The sequence below is a fragment of the Staurois parvus genome, unplaced genomic scaffold (assembly GCF_062004578.1).
Source record: "Staurois parvus isolate SC_StPar_1 unplaced genomic scaffold, SC_StPar_1.0 ptg000606l, whole genome shotgun sequence".
Classification (NCBI taxonomy): domain Eukaryota; kingdom Metazoa; phylum Chordata; class Amphibia; order Anura; family Ranidae; genus Staurois; species Staurois parvus.
Window position 1 is genome coordinate 149,932 of NW_028318402.1, and position 19,177 is coordinate 169,108.

The window sequence follows — 19,177 nt, forward strand, 5'->3', positions numbered from 1 at the left end:
GTTTAATTTTTTTGGTAAATAAATTCCATGAATCCATTCACAATGTCATGCTCTTCCAGAGGTTTTTGTAAGATTATTGGGCAGTTTCTCCGCCTACAAGATATTATCACAGATGATTGGTTTACTTTTGCAGTTCTCAAAACTGAATTTGACTCAGCGGAGATCACATGCCTCTTCTTCACAGCAAAAATGTTATAACATGAACAGAGTTAAGAAAAAGACCTTCATCCTAACTTCTACAAACCTATGAATACAGAATCAACCCCTTCACTGCTAAGTTTCAAGAAGTTCAGTGAATAGAATAGAAACAATATTTTTCTGATTGTTTGGAGTGGAATAGATCTGCACAAGAAGAAAGTGAAACTAAGTGTGAGGAGGAAGGGGCTGACAGTCTAAGTTTCTTAAAATATATAGATTTTGTTTAGCCAAATTAGTTACCAAACATGGATGTTTATTTAAGCAAATCACATATGCTGGAATGTGATTGTTTCAGTTGAATAAATCTATTTAAATTGTTATTATTAAGGTAATGATTATTTTTCTCCTTCCTAAGTACAACAGAAAAGTTGTCCAAATATGAATGATTAACCTATTAAACTGGAGATAAAAAAACTAATATGAAAAGTTATTCTAAAAATCTTCATCTACTTGCATATTAAAGTTATACCAGCAAGAATTAGTCTTTATGTAGAAAACTAGGATTTAAATCAAGCCTTACTGACTAGTGATTTAAATCAAATCCACCCTGGTACAGACCCATCTACAATGTATTTTATGTTATTGCATTGAACTGTGTCTGGTTATTGTTGTTCTGATGTACAGCATGCTGACATCTAGTGGTAGTTTTACTTGTTTATTTGTGATTTAGTACATCCCTCTTTTATTTCCTGTCCTGTTCAGTACTAGTTATTGTAGTCCTGGCTGCATTGTTATTTCTCATTTCCGTCAGCCTTAGGCATCACAGAAATATGGGTTCAAATGCTTATGCTTCAAAATACTGGGAAAAACATCCTCTGTACTGCACTTTTATGTACTGCACTTTTATGTAGCTAGATTGTATTGGATTCAAATTTTGTATTGTATTAAAGGGTTAAGCTGTCTGTGGATGTTGTCAAGTCAGCAGGTGACCATACTGCCTGGACAGACTGATGTCAATTCATAAAGTGGCATTTAACACAACACCCTCTCTACATGCAGAAAGGGGCAATGTGTCCTCTGCAGTCATGTACACACTGTCCTCCGTGGAATACACAGGAGTTGGGCCACGTATCGCCAAGGCAGGCCATTACCAGACATTTTGCTAAAAATAAATACATTTAGTTATAAACACATCAACTTTAGAAACATTTAATATTCTAATAGGTGGTTTGTTGGCAATATCTGGCGATATATCACAATAAAGAAAAACAGCAAGTCATTTTCATTTACATTACATTGCAGAGGAATGAGAAACAACATGGGAAATGGATGTCATCATCACCATCACATACAAATCTATTTGAGAGCAAACGTTCGGTATGATCAGGGCTGTGATATGTCACCTTGTGCTGTCATGTTAGAAAATAAGATTTAAAGTGGTTGTAAACCTCAGACATGAAAAATCAACAAAGTACAATATTATTATTATACAGGATTTATATAGCGCCAATAGTTCAGCACTTTACAACATGAGGGCAGACAGTACAGTTACAGTACAATTCAATACAAGAGGAATCGGAGGGCCCTGATCCTTAAAGCTTACAATCTAAAAGCTTCACATCCCATTATAGTGTGTACTAACATGAATCCATAACACCAAGTGTGGCTCCTCTCTGATCTTTCCTTTCTCTGCTATCTGCATAAATCACTTCTGACAGTTTTCCCCAAGCAACAGCCTGACCCCTTCCTGCACATAGCAGGTGACATGGCCTCAGCTCTGTATATTTTTCTATCAGCCTGTATGTCCTTGTAGAATGGGGTGTCTGTTCCCTCCAATCAGATATCAGGTACCTCTGTACTGTAGCTCGGCAGTGTGTGTGTCTGTGACACCAGATCAACACCCCTTTTTTTTAATGCTGAAAGAGTGCTTTGGAAGGCTACAGAGAAGAGTGTTGCAGATAATCAGGTACAACTTATGTAGGGAGATTTGTTTCATCTCTGGGTATCACCTGAGGCCAGTCACTTCACTGGGTATATGTAAGGGTTTACAACCACTTTAAAGTTTAGGATCCCATTGAGGTTTGGCTTTGTAGTGCCATTAAGGAAACATAATTCACCAATCTCTCACTTTAACCCCTTGACGCCGACGTCACACAAATATGCGGCCTCACGGAACTGGGCTTTTTCTGTGGGGCCGCATATTTGCGTACCTGTCTTTGTGCTGGGAGTGTGCTGCTCGGCGTGCTCCCAACACAGAGACCATGGTGTCACTGAGAGCCCCGTGTCCCGTTCTAACGATCGGGACCCGGGACTCCCGATTCTAACGATCGGGACCCCGGGACTCCCGATTCCGGGTCACGTGATCACTGTGATAGCCTCTGATTGGCTATCACAGTGATCAGTCACTGTGCAGCTCGGCCCCCTTGTTTTCTCTCTCTCTATGAATGTTTTCTCTCTCTCATTGTATCTTTCTAACTCCTGACATAGAGAGATAAAAAAAATGTTTGTAAAAAAAAAAAAACGAAGATAAATAAAGAAATATTAAAAAATAAAAGAAAAAATAAAGAAAAATACCTAGATCAAGGTTTGATCTAGATCAGTACCAGGGTTAGTGTTTGGGTCAAGGTCAAAGGTCAGGATTTAAAAAAAAAAATGGTATCAGTGTCAGTTAGCATTAATGTCAGTGTCAGTGTGTTTTATGTAAAAAAAAAAAAAAGACAAAAACAAAATGCGCACTATTGTTTCTCAGCAGTACTACGGGTACAAACAACAAATAACATACACATATATGGTATCGCTGCAATCGTCAAGAGCTGGAGAATTTATTTTGGGTTGTTCTATGGAGGTAGGTTATGGTCGTAACAAGAAACACACAGCTTAATAAAAAAAAGGTTTTTTTTTAATATTTTGGCTTAGTTTTCCTTTGATAATAAAAAAAAAATTAGGAGCTATCCATTACCATTTACCACCAAATGAAAGCCCAATTTTTCCTGAAAAAAACAAGGTATAATCCACCTGGATGTACAAAGTAGTTGTGATGATATGTACAGTTTTACTAACACATGTCAATGTTGCAGAATTGTGCTTAGGCATTTAGATCTGTGTTACCCTCAGGCATGAAGGGGTTAAGGAAGAATTATCACTATTCTTTACATTCTAAACACTGTTTTTTTTTATTCTTCTCGTCTCCTTTGTAATTCCCCTAAACACAATATTGGTGTTAATCCTGCGAGCAACCAATTTAAAACAATCCCTCTTTAAGTCGCCTACACCCTTCACACACTCATATATATGTGTAAACATATGCAATAAACAAATAATAGTGCAGCGCCTCCCTATTGCTACAATACCCCTTGTCACAATGCTTAACCTCCTTGGCGGTATGATTCCTTCTGGTTTTTTGTGCTGAAAGCGGTACCATTTTTTGCATGGAAATAGTTTTTTATTGTAGGCTGTAATTTTTAGGAAAATTTCCCCACAAATCATTATCACTCAATTCTGCAAGTGGTTCTGATTTACTATCGCTGTTCTCTAGCTGGTCTAAAACCGCTTTTGACGTAAAGGGACGCTTTTTGGACGCCATGGACTTTTCTAAGTTTCCAGGCAGAAAGAACAGACAAAATGCAGGCGGGGCACAGGGCAAAGCACTCGGGACAATATGTATGTGAAATGGGATGAAACAGCAATGTTTTACTATTTAAAATTGAAAAAAAAAAAATGACATTTTTTAAATTTTTTAAATTTCCCGCCGCCGCCGGCGCCCGTACGTCCCGACGTCACGGGGACCGGAACACGGAAGCCGGATGCCGGCATCCGCCGGAGGAGATGGACGGGGACGCTGCAGGGGACACATCGCGGGAGCGAAGGACAAGGTAAGTGCTGCAGGGACCCCCAGAGAACGCCGCATGGTAAGCCCGAGTGTAGCTCGGGGTTACCGCTTGTGGTATAGAAATTCTACCCCGAGCTACACTCGGGATAACCGCTAAGGAGGTTAAATCAATATATCATAACATATGTAGGGTCCTTGGTTCGAATCCCAGCCACAGGATCACCTTCCTGGAGTTTACATGTTCTCCCTGTGCCTGCGTGGGTTTCCTCCGGGTACTCCGGTTTCCTCCCACACTCCAAAGACATGCTGGTAGGTTAATTGGCTCCTGTCTAAATTGGCCCTAGTATGTGTATGTATGTATGAGAGTTAGGGACCTTAGATTGTACACCCCTTGAGGGTTAGGGACTGATGTGAATGTACAATATATATGTAAAGCGCTGTGTAAATGGATGGCGCTATATAAGTACCTGAAATAAATAAATAAATATGTGCTAAAAAAAAGTCCTATATAATATAATGTCTACTGAATTTCTTGATGATCTTCCAATTTTACACCAATTCACAATTCTTTTCAATCAGTCTCTTCATTCACTTTTTGTGTTCCTCCACCATCACCTGGAGCTTTTTGACCTCACATTTTCTAATGTTTGGTCATAAAGTCTTGTTTCCTCCTAGTGGGACTAATAGAATGATGTCTCCCAGATGGATCTCCTTCCTTCCACGGCGATCTCTAGTGCTTCTTTTGTACCTCCTCCTCTTTTAATCGCTCCATAAAAAAGCAGAATGGGCAGAAATAGTGTTTTCTCCTTAAAAATGCTTTATTACCTAAAAACTTTTAAAATATCACTCACATTTTCATGGTATTTGATCGAACCAGATATGTACAGTATCTACTAGTAATCACAGGCTCTCCTCTCATCTGTCTGTTGATCTCACAAGCGTTGTGACGTCAGCTTGCCCCTCCTCTACATGTTACGCCACGGGTCACTTGGCTTCCTCAGGGAATGTGTTGCTACCTAACCCCGCTCCACTCCTATATATATTCTACCACCCATTTTTTCAGAGCCTGTGTTCCAAAACCAATCTAACCAGAAGAGCCATCATGCCATAGATCACTTCACTCCATTGTAATGGCTCTCACTAACTCCACATCCATCATTATTATGCCGATATCTTCATTACTATTTGCAACCTCTCTCATTCTCTAATATATTCTCATTTACTGCCTATTTCTTAAACTAAATTAAAAATTCACTCCATTGAATAATATTAAAAATTCCTTTAAAAGCACGTTAAATAAAATTCTGCATTCAAACCTTTGGGGACAAGAGATCATAATTCATATATCCACCAGGATTCTTTTTTACTCAATTTTCTGATCATGTTATCCCCCTCCAGTGTTTTTATATTTTTCTATTCCCCAGAATTGCAAATATTTATAGTTCTTATTATGTGTAATCCTAAAATGGTTGATAAATTGCTTTATTTGTACCCCTACTAATATAACATTATATGAAATAATAATATAAAATAATTATTACTATTGTTTTTACATTCTATACACTACAATGTTTTTTTATTCTTCTTGTCTCAGTTTCCTAATTCCCCTATACACTAGCTGCAGTGTATGACCCGTCCCTTGGCACATGACCTCTTAACACCACAGCTAATAAGGAAATTGCTGCTGTGATAGCGAATGCCTCCATCTTCCGGCGCTGTCAGAGGGAGGTGATGTATATCAGCCTCACTTCCCTCTGTATTCCTTGTGCTGGCACAAAGAAAGAAGAGGGAGATGAGACCATCACACATCACCTTCCTCTGCATTTCTCATGCCCATGTGTGCCCCAAGCAAGTGCTGGGAACTGAAGACAGTCATTTGCTATCAAAGAAGCTGTTCCCTTCCAACTGTGGAATCATGTTGTTGTGCGCCAAGGACGGTGTTGTGTCAGATATCACAGCTAGTGGTTTAGGGCACCTAGGAAGAGTAGAAATAATACATGTACTTTTGTCCCATCAGAAACACAATTATGTAAAAAAAAATGATAATTCTTGTGACGAACTAGGAGCGCAGAGAGAGAGCACACGGAGGCAGACCACACAAAACCCCGACATGCGGGTGTTTACTGGGGAGACTCAGGCTGCAGACAATAGAAAGACTACTCCACAAAACACCACAAGATGCTGCAATGAAGAATGATTCTCAGGATGGCAACATGGGGCAGCAGAGAGCAGGTAGTCCACAGGGCAAATACGGCAGAGCAGTGAGGGCATAACAGGGCAGTAAGTCCTCAGAACACAGGGCAAAGGGTTCCGGGCAGAATAGGGTTAAGTCCAACACACGGGGCAAAGGGTTCCAGACCGAATAGGGTTAAGTCCAGCACACAGGGCAAAGGAGATGCAGGCAGAATAGGGTTAAGTCCAGCACATGGGGCAAAGGGTTGCGGGCAGAATAGGGTTAAGTCCAGCACACGGGGCAAAGGGTTCCGGGCAGAATAGGGTTAAGTCCAGCACACGGGGCAAATGGTTCCAGACAGAATAGGATTAAGTCCAGCACACAGGGCAAAGGGTTCCAGGCAGAATAGGGTTAAGTCCAGCACACACAGCAAAGGGTTCTAGGCAGAATAGGGTTAAGTCCAGCACACAGGGCAAAGGGTTCTAGGCAGAATAGGGTTAAGTCCAGCACACAGGGCAAAGGGTTCTAGGCAGAATAGGGTTAAGTCCAGCACACAGGGCAAAGGGTTCTAGGCAGAATAGGGTTAAGTCCAGCACACAGGGAAAAGGGTTCTAGGCAGAATAGGGTTAAGTCCAGCACACAGGGCAAAGGGTTCTAGGCAGAATAGGGTTAAGTCCAGCACACAGGGCAAAGGGTTCTAGGCAGAATAGGGTTAAGTCCAGCACACAGGACAAAGGGTTCTGGGCAGAATAGGGTTAAGTCCAGCACACGTGGCAAAGGGTTCCGGGCAGAATAGGGTTAAGTCCCAGAAACCACTAAGCAACTTATCCACTCCCTCATCATATCATGACTCGATTACTCCTCCTCACTGTCCTGCCTCGCCACAGACTATCCCCGCTTCAATCGATCCTGAATACGGCAGCCAGACTCATCCACCTTACCAACCGCTCTGTTTCCGCCACCCCCCTCTGCTAATCCCTCCACTGGCTTCCGATTGCCCAACGGATCAAATTCAAAATCCTAACACTGATGTACAAAGCTATTCATAACACTGCCCCAAACTACATCACCGACCTGATATCCAAATACCACCCAAAACGCACCCTCCGCTCCTCACAAGACCTCCTTCTTTCTAGTTCCCTAGTCTTCTCATCCCATGCCCAGGACTTCTCCAGGGCATCACCCATACTCTGGAACTCCCTACCCCAATCCATCAGACTATCACCTACTCTCCTCTCCTTTAGGCGCACCCTGAAAACCCACCTCTTCAGGGAAGCCTACCCCACCCCCTGTAAATTCCCGACCTCCTCCACTCTTCCTACCACTCCATCCCCCACAGCTATTTCCTCCTGTACCACCATCCCCCCCTCCTAGATTGTAAGCTCCAGGGAGCAGGGCCCTCGAACCCCTCGTGTATCGCATTGTATTGTTATTGTACTGTCGCATGTTCTGTCTCCCATTGTAATGTACAGCGCTGAGCGAACTGTTGGCGCTATATAAATACTGTATAATAATAATAATGTATAAACTCGCCTTTATTGTATCAAGAAAAATATATTACCTCCTGTTTACTACTTGATATTGTTTGGCGTTCTTAACGCCTACTCTGTACCTTTTGTTATGTCTGAACTTCGAATGAAAAAAATTAAGAAGAAAAAAAGGTATTGAAGTCACTGGCTCAGCATGGCAGTTGTGAAACAATTTTTTGACAGCGAAATTACTGCATTGGTAGCCTCTAGATTTCTTTCTGTATCAGATTTCTCCTCAGTGGCTGCACATCATCATAATGAGGAACTTTTTCAAATTACCTGCCTTACAAAATAGTAGGATAGTATGAGATCATCAAACCTGGATAACACACCATGTACTCCCCTCTCCTCATCTCTTCATAGAAGTCCGGTGTGGTCAGTCACCTCCACAGGCATGGAATGAGGTTTGTATTTCCTGATCCTGAACTATGTGTGCACTGACAGTATACACTCAGCATGACATGACCTTCCCTGGGTGGGGTGTCAGTCAGTGATCAGCACAGACTCCATCAGATCTCTCACTGTGTCCGATCATTTCTCTGTATAATATTCTCATCTCTCAATGTTGTACAATGGATTCCTCCCCCGTCATACCCCCCATGGGGTGGAACATTGCTCTTGTCTCTGACAGACGTGGTGCTGATTGGTTGAGGGAAACAATAGTCAATCAGCTGCCTGAGGACATTTCATCTGATTGGATGTTGGATTCATTTCACAGCTCAGAGCATCCAATCAGTAGCTTCTTAGTGATACCGTAGTTGTACAGACTTCCCCCATGTGATGATTGTCTCCATTCCTATTGGGTCTTCCAGTCATGTGACCCGATTTCCTCTGGTGAATTAGCGGCTCCATCCAAGGGTGATTGTACACGGCGGTCAGGGGAGTGCAGGAGGCCGGATCCCACTTACTCTGCTTCTCTAGACGTGTCTGAAGGGGATTGCTGGGACTTGTAGTTCTCCCCGGGCTGCAGATGGTGAGTGTAGAATGTACAGAGTGAGCGCTCTGTTTCTGTACTATACACACCGTACATGTCATGTCACACCCACACCGCACATCACATGGGACAGCCATGACTGGACACATGACACCCTCACGGACACCGCACATCACATGGGACAGCCATGGCTGGACACATGACACCTCACCCACACCGCACATCACATGGGACAGCCATTGCTGGACACATGACACCTCACCCACACCGCACATCACATGGGACAGCCATTGCTGGACACATGACACCCTCACCAACACCGCACATCACATGGGACAGCCATGGCTGGACACATGACACCTCACCCACACCGCACATCACATGGGACAGCCATTGCTGGACACATGGCACCCTCACCAACACCGCACATCACATGGGACAGCCATTGCTAGACACATGACACCCTCACCGGCACCACACATCACATGGGACAGCCATTGCTGGACACATGACACCCTCTGATCCCACCTCACATCCCCCTCTTCTCTCTGCAGGTTTTCATATCTACCAATGGATGTTCGGCTGTGAGCTGAGAGATGACGGCAGCATTGCGGTTTATGATCTGGATGGATATGATGGAAGAGATTTCCTGTATCTGGACACACAGAGATGGATCCATATTCCCACCATAAATGAGGCTCATATCTCAACACAGAGGTGGAACAGCCCGGAAGTCAATGAGGGGTTGAGAATGAAGATTTATCTGGAGAATGAATGTATAGATTGGCTGAAGAGATTCCTTGAGTACGGGAGAGAAGATCTGGAGAGGAGAGGTGAGCGCACACTATATACATTGTACTATATTAGATTGTATGCTCAAAAGAGCAGGGCCCTTGAACCCGTCGTGTTCTGTTTTGTTCCTGTATTGTCTCATGTTCTGTCCCCACTATAATGTACAGCGCTGAGCAAACCTTTTAGCGTTATATAAATACTGTACAATAATAATAATATAATAATATACACCCTCTGTGACATCTCTGTACTCTATATACATCCTATCTGTATACACAGGACCTTCTACTACAAGATTAGGCTAATACCTTGTGCCAACTGACACATTACGCCCCGCCCACTTCTGTGATAAGTCCCACCCACTGTCACATACTCTCCTAAGAATAGGAAAAGAAAAGGGGGATTTCAATATAGGGCCCCCTTATCTTATGGGACTGTGGCAGGGGCAAGTTTTAAGTCTCCCCACTATATATACAGTGGAGAAACTGCCAAAAGGTCAGCAGATTTTTAGTCCCCCCTTTGTTGTATGAGGTTGAAGAAAACTGTTAAATGTTTCAAGCCCCCTACTAGCTATTAATAAAATGGGGAAGTTTCTAGAAAATGGGGAGTTTTAAGCCCCCCCACGGCACCTGGGGAGCGTAGGGAACACCTAGAAGGCAAACTCAACACACAGCCATTAATGTCTAAACCGCCGGCAACAAAAGTGAGTCCAACCCTAAATGAAAATGTCCAAATTGGGCCCAAAGTGTCAATATTTTGTGTGGCCACCATTATTTTCCAGCACTGCCTTAACCCTCTTGGGCATGGAGTTCACCAGAGCTTCACAGGTTGCCACTGGAGTCCTCTTCCACTCCTCCATGACAACATCACAGAGCTGGTGGATGTTAGAGACCTTGCACTCCTCCAACTTCCATTTGAGGATGCCCCAGAGATGCTCAATAGGGTTTAGGTCTGGAGACATGCTTGGCCAGTCCATCACCTTTACCCTCAGCTTCTTTAGCAAGAAAGTGATCATCTTGGAGGTATGTTTGGGGTCATTATCATATTGGAATACTGCCCTGCGGCCCAGTCTCTGAAGGGAGGGGAACATGCTCTGCTTCAGTATGTCACAGTACATGTTGGCATTCATTGTTCCCTAATGAACTGTAGCTCCCCAGTGCCGGCAGCACTCATGCAGCCCCAGACCATGACACTCCCACCACCATGCTTGACTGTAGGCAAGACACACTTGTCTTTTTACTCCTCACCTCGTTGCGCCACACACGCTTGACACCATCTGAACCAAATCCGTTTATCTTGGTCTCATCAGACCACAGGACATGGTTCCAGTAATCTGTGTCCTTAGTCTGCTTGTCTTCAGCAAACTGTTTGCAGGTTTTCTTGTGCATCATCTTTAGAAGAGGCTTCCTTCTGGGATGACAGCCATGCAGACCAATTTGATGCAGTGTGCAGCGTATGGTCTGAGCACTGACAGGCTGACCCCCCACCGCTTCAACCTCTGCAGCAATGCTGGCAGCACTCGTCTATTTCGGAAAGACAACCTCTGGATATGACGCTGAGCACGTGCACTCAACTTCTTTGGTCGACCATGGCGAGACCTGTTCTGAGTGGAACCTGTCCTGTTAAACTGTGTATGGTCTTGGCTACCGTGCTGCAGCTCAGTTTCAATCTTCTTATAGCCTAGGCCATCTTTATGTAGAGCAACAATTCTTTTTTTTTTCAGATTCTCAGAGAGTTATTTACCATGAGATGCCATGTTGAACTTCCAGTGACCAGTATGAGAGAGTGAGAGCGATAAAACCAAATTTAACACACCTGCTCCCCATTCACACCTGAGACCTTCCAACACTATTGAGACACATGACACCGGGGAGGAAAAATGGTTAATTGGGCCCGATTTGGACATTTGTACTTAGGGGTGTACTCACTTTTGTTGCCAGCGGTTTAGACATTAATGGCTGTGTGTTGAGTTATTTTGAGGGGACAGCAAATTTACAGTTATACAAGCTGTACACTGACTACGTCACATTGTAGCAAAGTGTCATTTCTTCAGTGTTGTCACATGAAAAGATATAATACAATATTTACAAATATGTGAGGGGTGTACACACTTCTGTGAGATACTATGTATATATATATATATATATATATATATATATACACACACACTAATAATAAAATGGCCGTGGCCAAGTTATTACCCAAAATAAAAGTTGTATGTTTTTTATTGGTTAAAGGGGAAAAGCATACTGCCTACAGTCCCATGCAATTTGCAGAGTCTTTGACCCAAACGTGGGTGGAGTTCAGAGATCTGACTGTAGGTACTCATTCCACCAATAGGGACTCATTGTTCCTAACAATCTGACCAGGTCTGTCTGTCATTTATTATCTATCACTCCATCCCAGTCTGTGTTCATTAATGTCTTCCAGTCTGTGTCGGTCAGCCTTAGTCTGTACATATTAGTATCTGGGTACATAAAGAGTACTGAGGTGCTGTGTGGAATAATACCACCCCCCTACATGGAGTCATCTAGGATATCTGAGTTTTCCCCAGAGATCAAAACATCTATACATCTTTTCTTCCTAAAAAAAATGCATCACTCACACATGCTCACCGGGTCTGCATTTATGTGCACAGTTTGAGCCCACTCCCTGCATAGCGATGTTGAAAGTGTTACAGGGGATTGCTGCAGAACAGTTCCTATCCATATGCACACACCAACATAAAATAAATAACAATGCAAAAATAAAGAAACTTTAGAAAAAGTAACTGGAAGTATTGTGAGTACTGAGGTCTATAAGTAACTGGGTGCATTGTGAGTGACATGGAGCATTGTGAGTACTGAGGGTCTTTGAGTAACTGAGAGCATTGTGAGCATTGAAAGCTGTAACTGGGAAAATTGTGTGTACAGGGAAACATCGGTAACTGTAGCATTGTGAGTACTGAACCCTGCAAGTAACTGTGATCACTGAAGACTGTGAATAACTGGGGCACTGTGAGTACTGAAGCCTGCAAATATGTGTGATCACTGAAGACTGTGAATAACTGGGGCATTGTGAGTACTGAAGCCTGCAAGTAACTGTGAGCACTGAAGACTGTGAATAACTGGGGCATTGTGAGTACTGAAGCCTGCAAGTAACTGGGAGCACTGAAGACTGTGAATAACTGGGGCATTGTGAGTACCAAGGCCTGCAATTAACTGTGAGCACTGAAGACTGTGAATAACTGGGACATTGTGAGTACTGAAGCCTGCAAGTAACTGGGAGCACTGAAGACTGTGAATAACTGGGGCATTGTGAGTACTGAGCTGCTGTGAGTGATCAGGGCAGTGAGAGTACTGAAGCACTGTAAGCAACTGAGCATGGAGGAGCTGTCACCAAGTGTTATGAGGTCAGTGAGTAGGAGTGGGGGAAAGGATCAGTGAGAGCGAACTGGAGGAGAGTACACTGGGAGCCATGTGATCAGGGAACAGGAGATCCCAAACAGATCCCAATCACCGCCCTGAAAACAAAATTGGACCGTACCCATGAGGTGCTGGCAGGGGCCAGTACAGAGGGGGGTGAAAAGTTGGAGGTACAGGCACCAGAGAGGAGTAGATGGGTAACACTTAGACAGGGTAGAGGGAAAAGCATTAGGGAGGCCATTTTGAAGCTGACACATCCTGATAAATATGCCTGGTTGCTTGATGTTGATGATATCAGTTCAGGGGTGGCAATGCTGGAGAAGAGTGACTCCTCTAGCTGTCATGGGAACAACTCCTCCAGTGAGGATAGGGGTAAGGTTATAGGAAAGGATAGGCAGATACTGGTGGTAGGGGACTTAAAAGGACAGAAAAGACTGTGACCATACAGCAGTACATGGCTTACTGGGCACTTGGGTTCGGCACATTGCGGATCAGATGGACAGATTATTGGGTGGGGCTGGGGAGGACATAGCTGTCATATTGGCGCCAATGACAAAATTAGCAGAAGAAGATGGAGTGTCCTAAAAAATTATTTCAGGGATTTAATTGCTATTTTAAAGAAAGACCACCAAGGCAGTATTCTCCAAAATGCTGCCCATACCTCGAGTCACACCACAGAGGCAGCAGGAGCTTAGGGAATGTAAACTGGAACTTCGCCCTCTCAATCAACATTGACTAGTTGTAACCCTTATGCATGCTGCCAGCATTAGTAAATAGAATGAATATTATATATACTAGTTGTAAACCTTTTTTATCCATTTCTTCAGTTACTTCCTGGTTTCTATGCCTAGGCAAATTATGTCATACATCCTAGGAGTCTTCAGGGGGGAAGAGGGGCTTTCTCAGCTAAGCACACCCTCCTGTATGCATGCCTGAGCTACGGGCAGAGGGATTCCAGGTAGTGAATGCTACATGAATCATCTGCCCTTACTCAAGATGGCCATGGCCAGAAATATTAGGGAGTGTTTTTCTAAGTGATTTCTCTGCAAAAATAAAGCATGAAGACATGTATGGATGGGGGAGTTTTCCTTTGAATACTAAAAATAGTGTATTTTTTTTGTGATGTTCATATACAGTGTAGATCCTCTTGAACAAGTGGTCGAGGAACTTGTGCAGGAAGGAGGGTTTTAGATTCATCGAGAACTGGGCTGACTTTTCTGTTGGTTACCAGCTCTATAGCAGAGACAGACTGCACCTAACCAGGGAGGGTGCAGACCTGATGGGAGAGAAGATGGCCAAGAAGTTGAAGAAGATTTTTAACTAGGTGGTGTGGGGAGGGATCAGAGGAAGTTATAGCTGGCAGTGAGCAGAGGTCAGAAGGTGCAACAGGAGGTAACCTAAGTAGTGTAAGTAGAGTACATAAACCCAAGGTCTGTAGGTTGGCAGAATCCAATTGCAAATCCAACACAGCAAACACTTTTCTCCTGCGCTGGGAATGGACTCAGCAGAACCAATATGAACGTTCTGGAATGTGCACTGCTTGCTGCTCTCAACAGACCGGGACGGTCCAAAATCACTAAATGCAAATGAAAAAACAAAAAGAGGGCGCACCGGCCTAGTGCATTATCGTTTAAAAGTATTTATTGGGAGAAAAAAGTAAGTATCATGCTCACAATGGACATAAAAAACACAGGCATGTCACACTGAACAAGATGTTCAATCCAAACAACATCTGAGTCCATACGATGGAACCCTGGATGACCAACTAGCTAACGCGTTTCAAGGACACAGCCTCTGCCTCACAGCCAACACTTTAAGAGTCTGCACTTCTCCTATATAGGCTAACAAATGATGACAGTGGGCCGTATCAAATCCACCCGAAGGCGGAGGCAATTTGGATACTGCAGTAGCCAGTTTAAATAGCCCACTCGGTGCCGTCATTAGTGACAGGCGCGCACCCGTGAGCGTGCCTGGCTGCGCCCCTCTGTCCTAGTGCCCGCAAGCCTGTTCGCCTCGTCGGGATCCCGCGCATGCGCAGATTCGTGCGCCGCGCCGATCCTTTCATTCCCTGACATTGCCCCCCCCTTATGGGCAGCCTCCGGATGCCAAATTGGCTCCTCTTTTGCGGGTGACTGCAAAAAATTCCTGAATAGGTCTGTGGCATGAACGTTCTGAGCTGGTTCCCATGAGTTTTCCTCCTGACCATAACCTTTCCACTTAATAAGGTACTGAGTCTGACCCCTCCTTTTCCTACAGTCCACAATAGCCTCGACCTCAAATTCCTCTTCCCTGTCAATGTTTATGGGCTCAGGGGGCCTTGACCTACGATTAGGAAAAGGATCGGGTACTGCAGGCTTCAATAGCGACACGTGGAAGACTGGGTGTACTCTAAGGGACTCCGGAAGTGCTAATTCGTAAGAAACATTGTTAATCTTTCGTCTTATCGGAAATGGGCCCACAAACCTTGGTGCCAACTTCATCGAAGGGCATGCCATCTTAAGATTAGTTGTAGCCAGCCAGACCTGGTCTCCCGGATGTAGAATCAGTTCTCCCCTTCTCCTTCTGTCGAAGACCCTCTTGTTGTCTTCCTGGGCTTTTGCGACCACCTCCAGTAATAATTTGTTGTTAGAGACAAAGAAATTTAGAGTATTCTGGGCAGCAGGAACAGAGGTTTCTGGGATCAGGTAAGGTAAAAAGGTAGGGTGGAACCCATAGTTAGCAAAAAATGGTGATTTTTTTAGTGGCAGAATGGCTAGCGTTGTTATATGCGAACTCCGCCAGAGGCAAGAGTGCCACCCAGTCATCTTGGAGAAAGGCCGGGTAACATCTGATGTATTGTTCCAGAGTCTGGTTGGTCCGTTTGGTTTGCCCGTTTGTTTGTGGGTGGTAGGCAGAGGAGAAAGATAACTTGATTTCCAGGGTTTTGCATAGTGCTCTCAAAATCTTGAAGTAAAATCTTGAAGTGTACTCCCTGGTCAAAGACACTGTCCATAGGAACTCCATGGAGTCTTGTGATTTCCTTAATGAAGATCCAAGCAGTCTCAGAAGCAGAGGGTATATTCCTTAGTGGCAGAAAATGGGCCATTTTTGATAACCGATCCACTACCACAAAAATGGCGGTATGTCCTTGGGAAGGCAGACGTTCCACTATAAAATCCATAGTTATCATCTTTCAAGGCCTATCAGGTACTTGTAGGGGTTTAAGTAAACCCCAGGCTTTGTTTCGGGTGGTCTTGTTCCGATTGCAGATGGTGCAAGTCCTTACATACGTCTTGCAATCCTTGGCCATGTTCGGCCACCAGAATGTGCGTTGTGCCAGCTCCAAAGTTTTGGAAACCTCGAAGTGACCTGCTAACAGGTGATCATGGCAGTAACTCAGGAGAAGAGTTCGTGTCCCTTCGGGTACCAAAATTTGCTCCCCTTTCCATAAAAGCCCTTCCCTGCTCTGTACCGTGATTCCGTGTGGGCTGGATGCTCATATTGATGCTTGTTGTAATTGAGACAAGAGTTCAGACTGTAGTAACAAGAAATTCCCTGCTGGTAGAATGGTGTCTGGTTTGGAGATTCTTTTGGATCCTCGAACATGCGTGAGAGCGCATCTGGTGTAGTGTTTTTGGATCCCGGCCTGTAGGTGATGTGGAAGACGAATCTGGAGAAAAACAGTGCCCATGTAGCCTGGCGTGGTTTGAGACGTTTAGCAGTCCTTAAATATTTTAGATTCTTGTGATCTGTGTATATCAGAATTGGGTGTATGGCCCCTTCCAGCAAGTATCTCCATTCCTCCAGTGCTGTTTTTATTGCCAAGAGTTCCTGGTCCCCAACGTCGTAGTTCCTTTCAGCTGGGGTAAGTTTCCTAGAGAAGAAGGCTACTGGATGCATTAGTTCCTTAAGGCCTTTCCTTTGTGAAAGAACTGCCCCTACTGCGTTTTCGGATGCATCTACTTCCAAGATGTAAGGAAGAGAAGAGTCCGTGCAGGATGGATGGATGCGGATGCACCGAGAGGTGAGTAGCAGAGTCAGATGAGCCGGTTTTGGTATTGGATGAGGCAGAGCAGAGTCATACGAGCTGGGTTTGGTATCAGATGAGGCAGAGCAGACCAGAGCAGCAGGCAGAAGGATAGTCGGTTCACAGGCCAGGTTCAGCAGCAGGAGGTCAAATGATCAGGAGCAGGCAGAAGAATAATCCAGAGGTAAGTCAGGGGTCAGGGCAGGAGATGGTCAACAGTAGTCAGGAGTAGGCTAGGTTCGGCAACAGAGAACAATACAGAATCAGAAAGCACAGGCAGGGGAATAAGACCATACGGCAATTTGGATACTGCTGTGGCCAGTTTAAATAGCCCGCTCGGCGCCGTCATTAGTGACAGGTGCGCACCCGTGAGTGCGCATGCGCAGCTGCGAGTGCCGCCGCGCACGCCTCTGTCCTAGTGCCCGCACGCCTGTTCGCCTCGTCGGGATCCCACGCATGCGCAGATTTGTGCGCCGCGGCGATCCTCTCATTCCCTAACAAGATCAGTGGAATTTGGCTGGGTGAAGGCAGAAGATCAGTGGAATTTGGCTGGGTGGAGGGCAGAGGATCAGTGGAATTTGGCTGGGTGGAAGGCAGGGGATCAGTGGAATTTGGCTGGGTGGAAGGCAGAGGATCAGTGGAATTTGGCTGGGTGGAAGGCAGGGGATCAGTGGAATTTGGCTGGGTGGAAGGCAGAAGATCAGTGGAATTTGGCTGGGTGGAAGGCAGAGGATCAGTGGAATTTGGCTGGGTGGAAGGCAGGGGATCAGTGGAATTTGGCTGGGTGGAAGGCAGAAGATCAGTGGAATTTGGCTGGGTGGAAGGCAGAGGATCAGTGGAATTTGGCTGGGTGGAAGGCATAGGCTCATTGGCAAATAGCTGGGCAGCAGGCAGATGGTCAGTAGAATCTGGACTCTAATTATGTGTGCTAGGACCTCCCACTGGCCACTGTGGGCCTCTGCGCATGCAACCTTCTGTGATATGAGATGTGTATCAGAAGAATAGGGGCAGGACGACAGTAAAACCTTTTAAAAATGTATGCATATATGTATTTAATATATTTTGTTTGATTCAACCTTTAAAAATAGAATAGAATAAAAGGTATCATTGACCTGCCAAATTTCAAAATCAACTATTTAATCAAATTCACTCTGGAAGCTTCAGAATGAAGCTTCCCTAAAAATCATGATAAAGATTTGAACAGTTGTTGCCTTTGTATGTGTAAGGCTCTCTTATACCTGTTGTCCATCAGAGGCTTTATATATTTCCATTTGTTTTATCTCCTTCATAGTGCGTCCAGAGGTGAAGGTGTGGGGTCATCCTCAGCCAAATGGTGTGACAAGACTTCAGTGCCTGGTGTACGGGTTTCACCCCCGACCTGTGGATGTGACGTGGATGAGGAATGGGGTAGACCACCTTCCTGCTGATGAAATGACTCCAATTCTCCCCCATCCTGATGGCACCTATCAGATCAGAGTCAGTGTGGAAGTGCCAACCAAGGAGGGAGACACTTACTCCTGTCATGTGGACCACAGCAGTCTGGAGGAGGGAATTTTCACTTCAAAATGGGGTGAGTAGAGATGAAGAGTAGGAAAATTGCTTACCATAAGAGATGAGCTCAGGTGACTTTCGAAATAACACTTTCTTTTATTCCAAAGAGCTGCAGGCTGGGTTATACCCACATATAAAAAAAATGCAGGCTCCAGGTCAGGAATGACCCATCTCGCAGGTCATTGGAGTAAAGAAAAGAGTGCAAGCACAGAGTTTGGCTAGAGATGAAATCAAAGAATGTCCACATTTATCTGCTTAACTTGACATAAGACTTTATGGTGATAAAGTTATTAAAAAATATATATTTTTTTTAAATTCTTTATTTATTTAAAGATAGTAAGCTTTTGGCAAAAAGTAAATTGTTACAGGAATGGTAACATCACAGTCCTTGATTGCCCATAAGACATTGGAAGATTGAAGGACGTAATGTGTAACAATTGTCAGATTAGTCATATGTGTAGAAATGAACACGTGAAACATTCATGTACATAGTTACTTCTATTTGTAACTTCTGAAGCAGAGGAGTAGAGCTTCAGTGAGCCTGAATTAGACCCTGCGGGGCCATGACAACAGAGTAAATGTTTAGTCAGTTGCCCTGGCAAAACCTATGCACACCACGTCTTCAAAAAGAAGAAATATAAAAAAAATGTAGGAAAGGGAAGTGAAATGGGAGTAGCAAAGGAAGGAGGGATAGGGAAGAGGAAAGGAAAGGGAAATGAGAGGGAAGATTTTTTAAAGATTCTCTCTATCCTTTTCTTCTCATTCAATCCAAACAATCTAATTCACTGCTCTAAGGACCAACTGAAAAGTATTTGAAAAAG

At 44.2% G+C, this 19,177-nt stretch overlaps 1 protein-coding gene across 1 annotated transcript in view; it reads left to right on the forward strand.

The window, feature by feature from the left end:
* LOC149449725 (class I histocompatibility antigen, F10 alpha chain-like) overlaps window positions 1-19,177 on the forward strand; it is a 59,591-nt gene that overhangs the window by 28,338 nt on the left and 12,076 nt on the right. Inside the window, exons 3-4 of the mRNA XM_089692839.1 lie at window positions 9,158-9,436; window positions 18,097-18,375. Coding sequence (XP_089548965.1) covers window positions 9,158-9,436; window positions 18,097-18,375 — 558 coding nt within the window. The remainder of the gene's footprint in view (window positions 1-9,157; window positions 9,437-18,096; window positions 18,376-19,177) is intronic.